General features: G+C 33.5%; 1 protein-coding gene and 1 long non-coding RNA gene across 2 annotated transcripts in view; one reads left to right on the forward strand and one right to left on the reverse strand.

The window, feature by feature from the left end:
- The window catches only part of LOC127565593 (uncharacterized), a 48,642-nt gene that overhangs the window by 7,990 nt on the left and 27,089 nt on the right, over positions 1–13,563 (forward strand). The window contains exon 2 of the long non-coding RNA XR_007954924.1: positions 9,647–9,761. This is a non-coding gene — a long non-coding RNA (uncharacterized LOC127565593). The remainder of the gene's footprint in view (positions 1–9,646; positions 9,762–13,563) is intronic.
- LOC117568365 (fibroleukin-like) lies at positions 8,879–10,739 on the reverse strand. Its single transcript, XM_052004857.1, has 3 exons — positions 10,506–10,739; positions 9,244–10,436; positions 8,879–9,174 (listed from the first exon to the last, which is right to left on the reverse strand). The coding sequence occupies exons 1-3, from the start codon at positions 10,584–10,586 to the stop codon at positions 9,144–9,146; spliced, it is 1,305 nt and encodes a 434-aa protein (XP_051860817.1). The 5' UTR covers positions 10,587–10,739; the 3' UTR covers positions 8,879–9,143.

Below are 13,563 nucleotides of genomic sequence, written 5' to 3' on the forward strand. Positions count from 1 at the left end.
CATAAAGTCACAAAATTTAAATATGCTTAATTAAAAGCAAACAAAAGTTCAAATGCAAATGAAACGACGCCAAAAAACGACAGCGAATCGTAAAATGTGATAAAAATAATATTTATGATATGACAAAATACCGAACCGCAGATTGTACAATATTTTCGAAACGAAGTGGGACGACTACAGAAATCGCAAATAGAAACAGCGGATGAAAAAATGGAGTTGTTGAGCGAATGATTTTGAAATCGGCAAAAATTCAAATTCCGCCAGCGTTTTGTTTACAAAAAGTACATACATATATATTTCCCCTCTACCACTTATACACACTAATAGCGGCAATGGGATAGACACGTTCCTATACTTATGTATGTATACAGATGGATGTAGAGTGTGAATCTGCGATTAAATTAGCTTGTTTTTTTACACCCTCGCTTGGGGTATATAAATTCACTTGTCCATGAGGAAACCTAGATTAAAAGTCGCCCAGGCTTAACCGTTGATTACAGGGTATTTGCTGCACAGTGCTCCACGTCGTTCATGCGCCTCGTCTATGCATATTAGACGAAATTATAAACAAAAACATAAAGAGACGCAATATGCGCGCCCCGCTAAATTCGTCACGCCCGGCAGAGACGCGAATGAGTATTAAAGCATATATCGAAGTGAGTGAGGCAGAGCGATGGGGAGAGGGAGAGCGAAGGCGGGCGATAGCGAAGGGAGCCGACAGGCTGTCACTTATCGCTTTACGTTTTCGTCTTTGGTCTGCGAACAGATCGCGTTGTTTGTTTGCTGTGCTTCGTCTTCAACTTGTTGTTGTCGTTGTTGTAGTTGTTGTTGTTGTTGTTGTTGTCATGCCCAAAGCTGGGGGTCGACCTATTCAATATGCTGACACACGCGCCAACACCTCCTACGCTCGAGCAGCGCTGTCGCGTCGCAGCCCACTCGTTGAGTGCTCGTGCATTGTTTTTGCGACTCGACGCGACGCGACGCAGCGATCTGTTAAAGCTTTCAAACGAACACAAAAACAAAACAAAAAAAAAGAATGAAAACAAAAACAAAATAATGACACAGTCAAAGCTGTACATAGCTTATAGCAGTGACAGCCACTCGGTCGACGCATGATATCACAACAGAAACAATAGTTTCAAATTAATTGGGAATGGGAGAATGCTTGTGTGTTTAGGCAGCAGCATTTTTAATGCGATTTCGTTTCAAGACTTAACTAATGCAAATAGTGAAACTACATACTTTACATTGAGCATCATTTTAATATGGTAAATATAAAGAAGAAAAAACAATACTATTACAAAAGTTGCTTTAGAACCCAATTTAATGAATTTTTGCGCTCAAAATAAGCTTTACTATTTCTACACACAATTCACCCATAAAGCAGGGACACCTGTACTGAAAAAAATAATGCTCGCAATAATTTTGCATCTGTGATTTCAAATACTCAGCAAGCAGCGAAAAAATAACTACAAACAAACCAACAACAAAATGCATTTGGATTAGCGAACTAACTTAGTAAGTGTTGTTGTTAGGCTCAACGCCAAAGCAGAGAATATGAAAGAAGATGCAAAATTGTTGTTGTATTTTGTTTTCTCAACCTTTATGCACATTGTACATACATAGTATGTATGTATTACATACATGTTGGTCGCGTTTAAGTAAATACATATGTACATACATACACCTATTACAAAAACAAAACGGAATGGAGGAATGGCGAGCAGATCCCAGATCCCTGATGAATGTGCGAAAGGGTCAGCAACAAATTTGCCATCAGCTGTTGAGCTTTTATGGAAGTACAGTGGCACAAAATGGAACTCTCACTGGCGCCAGAATAGCAGATTGGCTTTTGTTTTGCTTCACGTTCGCATTCTTATTCTTGCTTGATACGTTTGCAATCTTAATAGAAATAATATAAATAAACAAAATACGAAATTACGAAAATACGAAAAGAAGCAAAAAAATAAGTGGATTTTTTTTTTTTTTTTTTTAGAAATTTGAATACAAACACCGAGACAATTAATTCGTATGCCATGTTTGGCGCCTGGTTTGTAAACCAGCTTTTGGATTAACTAAACAAACAGCGAAGACCATTGTTATTGTTGTTTTTATTTCTGTTGTTTGGGGCTCTTGGGAACAGTTTTTGAATATCATAGACAGCGAGAAACGTTGTCTGTAAATTAATTAGCTTCATGCGGCAATCGATTTTGCATTTTAGGTACGACAAAACAAACGGGGCTGAAAGTGAAACCAATTCATCCGAGGCTAAATAATACTATTTAAATCTAAAGTATTATTTAAGACACAAAGTCATCGAACTGTTTCAAGATTTTAATAACGAATTTTTTGATTAAATGTAAAACTGTTTATTATCAGAACTGAGCTTCTTATGCTTATTTTATCTTTCATTTATTCCTTGTAGAAATGAAAATAAATTCATTTAGATTCTATCTGAGAAGCAGTAAACGATAAAAGAAATATTTTGTAGCTAACTGCTATACATCTGACGTAAAGAAAGCAAAATATCTTTAGTACTTGGACAACGGATGTGAATTATTGCCATACTAGTATAATAATGAACCATTAACAGATATGGGAAAGCGTTCGACAATCGTAAAATGCGTCAATAGATGTTGACGCAATTATACATATAGCGTAATTGGGCTTAAAAGGGTTAAAGTTTTTATAGACGATTGAAAAGTCACTTTTCAATGAGGAGAGAATTATTGCCATTTATTGTTATTTTTTTCAAGGGATTTTCAAATGATATCTACAGTAGAACTAGGCCATGATAAAAACACTTTCGTCTGTTTGTTTATAATTGTTTATACAATTTGCAGAGCGAATCAACTTTTTTGTTTCTTCTTTCAGATAGCGCGCAATCTATTTACAGTTGGTAGGAGCAAACAAGTGAGGGGGAAGGTAGGCCTTGATATATATGTATATGAATGTACAGTGTACAGTGTACACAAACATCTCTCCAGACACATACACACATACACATATGCTTTGGGTGCTTACATTTTGCAATTAGATTAGAAACCGCCCAAAAGACGCAGCCATAAAACATGAAACTGAAACTGAAAAACAAGAAAAACAAAAACATTAAATGGCGATTAAAAGTAATTTAGATAAAAACACTGAAAGCAAATAGCCAACAACAATAACAACAGCATGAAGCTTTCAAGCACGTTTAGCGAGCTTAATAAGTAGAAGGAGATGAAGTAGAAGAAGCAGAGCGACACACTTCAAATGTGTCTGTTTAGCTCACTGGGCATGATAAATTTATAAAGCACTTGGCGTTTGCGTCTGAAAGTAAGTAAAGTGCTGCCAGAAAGAAGAAATTGCATTTTAATCAATTTGATATTCCGCTTAAAATACTATAGCTGTAAAATAAAAAGTATTTATTTGAAATACAAATTTTAATCGATATTAAAGTAATGTAATAATTTAAATTTAGTTCAAATATTTATTTATATAATATGAATTATATGGTAATTTACAAAAATAAAAACTTAAAATGCATAAAAAACAATAATTCCTTATATTCAAGACTATTGTTAATGATATTTCATTTGTTATATCTTACTTCAACAAAAGTAAATATCCAAATTACTTTTCCATAACGGAGAAATTCTTAAATACGAAAACTCACAGTAAAGTTGTTTGTGGACTCTACACTGCAGAGTATTCCAAAGTCGTTATGTTTAATATATATAGGAGTACACGAGATATATATTCACTTGCAGCTGGTAAAGCGAGGTCGCTGAGGTGCTACCGAGTTTATCTAGGGGCGCCAGGGCGCTGCGACGTGCTTAACTGATTTAGTTAATTGCATTGTTTTTCAATTAAAGTTCGTATTAATTGAGCAAACACAAGAGACAACAACGAGGCGCAGAAGAAGAGGCTGGAAATAGAGGCAAGCGATATCTGTGGTATTATACCTTTTACCTGATACCTGCCTCATTGGCTCCGATAAGATAAACGCTCCAACACGGGCGGACTAAGAACTCATAACGAGAACCTCAACCCAGACACTTTGGGCCATGGCTAAAGTGTTTGCACCATGATAAAAAAAAAGAAACACGAAAAGTATAAACAAATATTGATACACCCATTTATAGCTATGCTATGTAACTCTATCTGTATCTTGGAGTCCCAGACTTAGCTGTATCTTTAACATTATCTGCACATATTTACAGTTGTCCGCTTTTATTTATAGAAATGTTGGGTTGGATTTTCTTCTATGTGTTTTGCAAAGTAGTCAGAATTGTTAAATTTAGATGAACTAACATGAATATGAATATTATGTATTATATAATATAAATAAATATTAACTTATTTGATTTAAGTACTTTAAAATAAAAGACTATAATTATATGTATATAAAAATATATAAATAATAAAGAATTTAATAAAAAAAAATAATTTTTATAAATATTCGTGTTTTTGCAAAATGCTACAATGAAATGTTGCTGACAAAATGTAGACAAAAATACAAAAAAAAATCAATTAAAATAAAAATGGGGGTATTGCGTTCACTATATAACAGATTATTGTGTAGACAGAGACAGGAACTGAGACAGAGATACAGACAGAGACAGAGATGGAGGCTTGGGCGACACAAAGTGGGCACTTGGCCTGAAAGAGGCTTTGACTGTGGATGCCATTGGCATTGGCAGTGGCTTTGGCTTTGGCTTCGACTCTGCGCTTATCTATGGTAATTGAATGTGAGTTGTGAATGCGAGTGTGAGTGCCAGTTGCGGGTTAGAGTGTATTTGTGAATGCTTTTGCTGCTTTGCTGCTGGTCTATCGCCTGTTTGTTTATGCAAGTGCCGAGGTGTGGAGCATTGTATTGAATACACAGTCGCCAGCTGCGGGGGAGTACTACATAGATTGTTGTAATAACAATAAGAGTGGCTTCCAATTCGAAATCAATTAACGTTGAGTGCTACTGGGCATGACAAGAGCGTCAATATTTACACAAAATAATGACAATCAAATAAACAGTAGCCAAGAATGAAATAAAGAAACAAACCGAACATAACGTAACCCGAAAATGGAATCCCAGAACCACCTTCAAAAAAAAAAGAAGAAAGCAAACACAATAAATGAACTTAACCCAAAACATTGTGACGACGCCTACAAAATGTTTTTCATGCTACTTCTTATCACTTTCTAGTCGTGGATAAGTCACTCAAAAGAACGACTATTTAGAAATTTTTAGCTAACTTTTTCTAGATATCTTGATGAAAAAGTGTATAGATCAAAAAAGAGTTGAAGTATTTATTATTCACCAAGGTCTTTCGATCAACTCTGATTGAACTAACGAATGTGTAAATGACAAATGAAATTTTCTGATTCGTTTAAATCTTGCAACAAATTCAATAGTGTGAAAACATTAAATAAATACAATTGAAAAATACTTTTATTTCATATAAAGAAAACATAAGAAATTAAGAAAAAAGCTCGCTACCCATTTAGACTAAAAGAAATCATTGGGGTAATATTTCAAAAAATATAACAAACCCATAATATACTAAAATATACCGAAGACCATATACGGTATATCTATCAGATTGTCAGCCAAATCAGCTAAGACGCCTAGAAATTAAGCGTAATTTGCCATTCAAAAGTTTTTCCTTCATAATTTCTATAATTTGTATGCGATAAGAGCCAAATTCAATGCCATAAATACTTTAATAAATATCAAAGATACTTTAATTATTATTGTTAATTATTATTAAATTGGACACAAACTTTATCCGCGTGCAAACATTACAAGTGCTGTCGAGGTGAAAATTTACTTGTTATCAGATAAAAAGTGCGAAAATTAATTAAGAAATATTTTTATATTGGTAAAATCGTTTAGTTATTAGGGGTCTTACTTTTTTTTAGCTGACTATTTGGTATATTTGACACTCTATGGTATGTAGTACTGCATCAATATACCTAAAATAACCTTTACGTTATATTAATTCGGTATATTTTAAATATATTTTGCCTTTACTTAAAATGGTTAATGGGTATATCACGGTCGAGCTAAAGATAAGGTGACAAATTATTTAATTTTCGAATTGAGGTTGCATCTTAAAGTAATTCTATTTTTATGGTATAACTTTATTATGATTGGCTTTTGTGTTCTGTTGCATACAAGATTTTTTAATGTATTTAGAATTTAGAATAGTTAAAGCAAATAACAATAGATAGGGAAATCTAAGCAAATATATAAATTTTTGCTTGTTAAATTAATTCCAAGTTTTAAGGGCAAATGAGCATATTGAATACAATTTTGAATATATTAATAAATACTATTACTTTTGCGAAATAATTAATTTCATTAAATAAACTTTCAAATTCCGGGTATCTTGTAGTCGAGCAATCGTTATTTTTTTTATTTTTTTCGACCTATTTGTCCAGTAACTACATAGTATATATAATTGCTCCTATGTCTTTCACGCATCATGTCTGCACGTGTTTCTCTCTTCGCTCTCAGTTGCTTATCATCGCATTGCTGGCCTTTGCCTCAAAACTGAAGAGCAGCTTGGCAACAATTGTCAGAATGACGTCTTTTTGGGAGAACGCTTCAGCAAAATCATAATTCACTGACCTACACCAATTATTTAATTGTTGAATTTGAACAGAATTAAATTCTTCAAAGGCGAAATGTATGCCACGCACATTTTCGAGCTCACAAAATATATTCAATATATATTCTGAATCGTCATCAACACTGTTATGTTTTGACAGATTCGTTCATTTGTTATTCTTCATTACCACATACATAAATTCACAGAACCTTTTGCAACAGTTCTTGTCTCAAAATACGAGTACAGTTGCAAAATGCGTTGCAGCCGAGAGTGCTCGACTGTGAGATATACATTGTAAATAAAACTACAAGTATATTCTTCAAATATACCAACAAAACATCTCACGGTCGAGTACACTCGACTGTAGCTTTCTTACTAGTTTAAATCTGATCGCAACCAAATCTTCAAGTATCGCAAATACTGTGGTTGTTATTGTATCCACCAAAAATCTCTTATAGCCGGGCATAGCAATATCGTCTCGGCTGTTGACGATGATCAAGAAAATATATATACTTTATAGGCTCGGAGATGAGTTCTCTTGCCAGTAATTTACATGTTCTGCAGTCACACAGTTATAATATAAATAGTTGTGTCGCAGTTCTATGGCATATTGATAGAGCAATCCATATTAATGGATTTGGAACTGCAGAGCTGCAGGACAGAGAGAGAGAGAGAGAGAGAGCGAGAGAGCAAGCAATTCATTTATTGCAGGATTAGCCTGGAACATTTGCATCACGTTGGCACATAAATTTGGCAAGTAAATTTCGACTATGCGAAGAGCGCAAAGTGTGCGAGTAGTTTGAGTTTGAGTTGAGACGAAGGGAAATTAGGGAAAACGGCTCGCTGAGGCGCTGAATTATGACCTTACCTGTGACTCGGTCGAGACTTGCCTTAACTACCCCGAAAGAATTCATTCATAAATTTGAGCGCAACGCTTTAACTTGGCTCGCCTGACACTCGCGCTTGGGCCATAAAAATGTCGCATTATTTTATGCTGGCACACGTGCGACGACGACAACGATGCGAATGCAGATGAGGATAAGCATGAGGACAAAGGACGAAGGACACTTCCGGCATTAACGACTTCAAGGATGTCGAAAGCAGTCGCTTCGCCACTCGGTGGAATGCAACTACTTAAGGCGGCACAATGTGCATATTTGCAAGGCAATTGGATAGTTGAAATTAGCCGGGTACTTAAAATGCGTTTACGACTTACGCTGAATGCCATTCACATTCACATTCACATTCAAATTCCAAACGAATATACATTGTACGAGTTGTACGCTGGCATTCATTGTATTCACAAATGTCTATGTCTGCGTGTATTCCGAGTAGGTAAAGTGAATTTTATCTATCCTGTCGATGTGGTTGCCTATTTATTAAAAACTGTTCAAAAGAGATGCTTATTGCTTCGCATCGCTTTATAAAGAGTTCCATTCCATTTACCCAAATTCAGTTTGTACTCGTATCCATGGTCTTCATCAGATATTTTAAAGTCGACAGAACGAGCGTTGTAGATACTTCCATTTAGTGACGCTGGAAATCCAAGAAAGAAATCACTTTCAAGGAAAATGAAATCTTTGCGATACGCTGCCCAAACTCTATGAAACCCTCATTTATGTTATGTTTATTTTTTTCCTTAAGTTCCCTGTCTTCTAACTCATTTCTAACCTGTCTTAAATAATCGAGCAAAGCTTTAAATCCGGCACTGTTCTTCCATTTGTTGGTCGAATTCATATATCTAATAAGAAGAATAAAAATTTTCTTTTAGCACCCACTGTTATACACTGCTTTATGTATCAACTGATGTTACAACGACAAATATTTCATGTGTTATTAGTAACAAAACTGATTTTCATATTATTCTAACCATTGCGATTCTTTCGAGTGCACTCAAGGAAGATGAACTGAATAATGCACTTGAATCTACAATTAAATCGGACCATTTAATCTGTGTTAATAAAAAAACAATCCAGCATTCGATTGCTTTTATATTAACACTTTAATGATAAGAGATAGGCACTCTCATCGGGTCAACAGAAGAGAATATTGTCTGATCTTCTGAGTTTAATAAAAATTTAATTAAATTGATTAGATGCTGATACATCAACGCGTTTATTAATTTAATCTGTTTATTGAATGTTTAGTTAAGAATCGAATATGTGTATGACATATAATACTTTAATTTTGATTATACTTTAATTATTTTAATATTCACGGTTCGATTGAAAGAATATATACATTTGCAGGATAATCATAAGTTTTTTTTATTTTTAAATATTTGCATTTCTATTGAAAGCATCTAAAGAACAAAAAAATACAACAAAAAACGGGTTTTTTTTCAACTTTAAAAATAAATCTCTGCATTAAAAAGTCGATCGTTATTTTATCTAGAACGCAAAATTCTAATCAACCAATTATATATAAATGATTACATAATTGAGTCAAATATTTGAACTTCAGCTCTTCACTTGCTCACTTCATCATCGCTTCTTTGGGGCGAATTAGCATCTTAACTTCTTTAAGTTCGATCTTATTTTCCACCCACCATTATATCTTTTTATATGGTTTATTTAAATTACTGCATAAGAAGAAATAAAAAATAATAATTTTGCGTATTCCATCGAAAATAACGATTTGCAATATTTACCAATTAGAGCAATTGCCGTACCACCAGCCACTTTCGTATTGAACTGCGCAATTACCATTACCAGCTTCATCGTTGTCGCTATCGAATGTTGAGAATTTCTTGTTTTCGTTGTATCTCATCGCATCCTCAATAATTGTTCCATCGAATATACCCACACTCAGTTTGTACCCACTGTCTTCATCAGATATTTTGAAGTCGTCATAACTAGCGTTATAGGTACTTCCATTCACAGCAACCAAATGAATATAAAGTTCGAATCGCTGCAAACTCGTGATACGATGTATTTTCTCGAGTCCCAGGAAGAAATCACTCTTATAAGAACCGAAACCTTTGCGATACGTTGCCCAATCCCTATTGAAACTCTCATTTCCCCCAACTCGTTGTTGTATTACAATCCATCCAGGTCCAGCTAACTGACTATCGCATAACACATCAAATAAACCTACGCCAGAAACATTGAGTTTATGAACATCTGAATCTCCAAATGGGATGCAAGATGTGGGACTTAACTTATCAAGGTCAGATTGACATAAATGATTTTCTCTCACTTTATCTATTAGCTTAGTTTGACTATCTTTGAATTGCAATTCAATTTTTTTCTGTTGTTCTTTTATATTTTCTGATGTCCTTTTCAATGTATCAATTTCAGATTGGCATAACTGAATGTCTTTATCTTGATTTATTAATTTAGATTTACTCTTCTCTAATTGCACCTCAAGTGTTTTCTGATGTTCAGTATTATTTAGAATATTCTCACTAAATCTCTTTATTTTTTCATCTTTTTCAATTAAGCTAGAATTAAGATTTTTGAATTGAAGTTCGCAATTTTCTAAGTTGGTGGATTTATCTGCTAATTCTCCTTTTAATTTCACAATAATATTTTGTTTTGAGTTAATTTCAGATTCTAATTTCTCAACTTTATTTTGACTCAATTGTAAATCTATTTCCCCTTTCATTACTTTGTTTTTATACTCATCTAATAGAGCTTCCTCCTCCATGAATTTTTTATGAATTCTTACAATGTCATGATACTTTTCTATAAGATTAGAATTCAATTCATTTAACTTCTTTTCCTTAATTTCTTTGTCTTCTAACTCATTTCGAACTTGCCTAAAATAATCAAGCAATGGTTTCACAGTCTTATAGTTATGCATGCGGCACTGTTCTTCCAATTGTCGCTCGGATTCGCACGTCTGATAAGAAGAAAATGTAAACATTCTTAACACTCACTGTCGTACACTGCTTTATGTAACTGTTCTCACCTCTTCGAAGGCAGATGTGGCCACCAAGAATATTTCAAGTACTATTAAGAAAAGAACTGTTTTGATTTTTATTCTGCTCATTTTGAATATTTCGACTGCACACTTAAAAGATGAATTTGAAACTAAAAGTTTAATTTAAATCGACGAAGAATATTGTTCTGAGTGCTGTATGATTTTGGAATTATCACGTGATCAACGGATGTGGGTTCAGCTCAAAAGTTCATAGCGGAAATGAAGGCGATAGCAAATTGTGTCAATGTCGAGACAATGTCAACTTTCTGTCGCCTGTCTAAGAGAGGCTTCTTGATAATGAAACTAGAAGTGGCGAGAACTTTTGAGTGATTCATTTAGCCGAATTTTGATTATACTTAAAATTAGAAAACTGTGTAGTGTAAAATGGTATGTATTATATATACATATGTATCACAGGGACATTATATTGAAGTCAGGATCGATGAGAGTATCATGAGCAGCACTCTCTCTCTTTCTCTCTGTCTCTCTCCCTTTCTCTCTGTCTGTCTCGCATCTTCGTCACTGTTTCAATCTGTGAGTGTGATTTTATAGCTTATCTCCGAAATGCAGAGATGCGTTCTAATTGATGAGGCGACACACTCATGCGTATTTTATATGTTTAATTCATATTATATAAAACACAATAAACAATTTACTTTTTTTTTGGGATTAATGAACTTCACTCAATGTAGTAAATGACTTAAATGTATCTGAGGTAAATTTATATTTAATATGTGCAAATGCGATCTTAAAATGAGTAATGCAAATCACACGAAAGAAGAATCTGACTTTGCAATCATTACTCAATAAAGACTCCTGACTCCTTTTATTCTGCAGGGTGAAGTGCCTTTAAAGTCTGGCAAGAGAGTTTTCACTTTGTGTGGAGTATCATCATCAAAAGAAGCTCAATGTCTGTTCATCTGAAAATAATGTCACAAAATTATTTAATTTTCGAATTCATAAAGTAATTCAATACTTATTTAAATGGTATAACTTTATTATGATTGGCTTTTGTGTTCTGTTGCATACAAGTTTTAAGGGCAAATGATCATATTGAAAACAAATTTGAACTTATAATTAAATACTATTAGTATTTTGCAAATTAAGATTTTGATTAAATAAACTTTCAAACTCAGGGGACTGGGTATCTTGTAGTAGTGCAATCTCGACAAGATTGTTCTTTTTCGATTTGTTTCTAACTATTTGTCCAGTAACTACATATTATATATATAATGGCTCCTAAGTCTTTCACGCATCATGTCTGCACGTGTTTCTCTCTTCACTCTCAGTTGCTTATCATCGCAATGCTGGCTTTAGCTTCAAAACTGCCCAGCAGCTTGGCAACAATTGTCAGAATGACGTCTTTTTGGGAGAACGCTTCAGCAAAATCATAATTCACTGACCTGCACCAATTATTTAAATGTTGAATTTAAACAAAATTAAATTCTTTGAAGGCGAAATGTGCGCTATGCTCAGAGAAAGGCATTTCCGAGCACACAAAATACAAGTATATTAAATATATCTCTTGAATCGTCATCAAGACATTTGGGCAGACTTGTTCATTTGTTATTCTTTATTACCACATACATAAATTCACAGAACCTTTTGCATCAGTTCTTGTCTCAAAATACGTACAGTTGCAAAATTCGTTGCAGCGGAGAGTGCTCGACTGTGAGATACCCATTGTAAATAAAACTATACTCTACAAATATACCACCAAAATATTAAAATATAGCGAAGGCTATATTTTGTATATTCATAAAGTACTACATTCAAAATCTTGTTAGTCAAAGTAGCTAAGACACGTTTGCAGTAGACGGACACAAGGACATGGCTATATCCTCTCGGCTGCCAACGCTGATCAATAATTTATATATGTACTTTATAGGGTCGGAGATGTTTCCTTCTGGCTGTAATATACATTCCCTGCAGCAGCAAATTATTAATACCATTTTACACTGTTGGTAATTATTTCTATCTATCTTTATTATTTCGTCATATTTCTAACGATTCTTAAAAAATATTTGAATATATATGGGCAATTCCCAAAAAAAGGTAAACCACGACCGAAAAAAAAAATCTTCACATTCATCGTATTTTTTTGTATAATGTCATAAAGAAATATCCAAATTTTCATAATACAATGGATCCGTAGCATATCTCCGTTGTTTTTATAAAAAAAATTTGCCTGCAAACTGAAAAAATGTAATTTTTTCACTTTTAGCTCCTTTTGTATGCAATTTTATGTTTTATTATTTCACAAAGAAAACATATGATATGTTTGCTCTTTTTTTACCAAATCTCTAAATAGCAATCCAATAATAAGATAAAAAATGCAAAGTGAGCGAAAAAATGTTCAATTAACTGTTTATTTTTATTTTGCTTCTTATCTATGTTCAAATCGTACGTTCGCGACCGAAAACATCATTTTATTGTAATTGCTTCGCATTAAGTGCAAGCAGGTGAAAGAAACATTGCGTGTTAAGTTATTTTGGTATATATATTTTAAATATAAAAAATCGTTGGGGTTACTCAAACCAATCTTTTTTTATTGATTGTCAAAGTAGCGTACGTTCGCGACCTTACCTATAAGCATATGTCGATTTTTACTAGCGTCGCATGGATTTAAAAAAAAAATTTTTTTTTGTTTTTGTTTTTGAAAACTATGTTGTTTGCAGTTACTTATTACTTGATATTTTCTTGGGAGTAGACTTAATAGAAAGCAACATGATTCTACTTTAAAAGTAAAGTTATTTCTTTAAAATATTCCGTCTCAATTCGCAGAGTTTTGTATTTTACTGTATTAAGCCAAAGTCGACTTCCATTTTGCGTACGTTCGCGACCGCATGTTTTTTGACAATATTTTAAAAATTAAAAATCGATAAGCCCCATAATTTACACTAACCAAAGAGCTAAACAAATGCTATCGAAGAGTAAAAAAAAAGTTTCAGGAAACGTTTGTTTTCGATTTTATTTTTTTTAATTTATCTCGTACGAACGTACGTTCGCGACTTTGGGAAATGCCCATATATTATATATACAAATA

Source organism: Drosophila albomicans, chromosome 3, assembly GCF_009650485.2.
Source record: "Drosophila albomicans strain 15112-1751.03 chromosome 3, ASM965048v2, whole genome shotgun sequence".
Taxonomy (NCBI): Eukaryota; Metazoa; Arthropoda; class Insecta; order Diptera; family Drosophilidae; genus Drosophila; species Drosophila albomicans.

Excerpts from the sequence above, each read along its gene's own strand:
- LOC117568365 (XM_052004857.1), bottom strand. The coding sequence starts at position 10,586 with ATGAGCAGAATAAAAATCAAAACAGTTCTTTTCTTAATAGTACTTGAA. Across the intron at positions 10,437-10,505 it reads CCACATCTGCCTTCGAAGAG|ACGTGCGAATCCGAGCGACA; the intron begins GTGAGAACAGTT and ends TCTTCTTATCAG. Across the intron at positions 9,175-9,243 it reads TACGGCAATTGCTCTAATTG|TAATTTAAATAAACCATATA; the intron begins GTAAATATTGCA and ends CTTCTTATGCAG.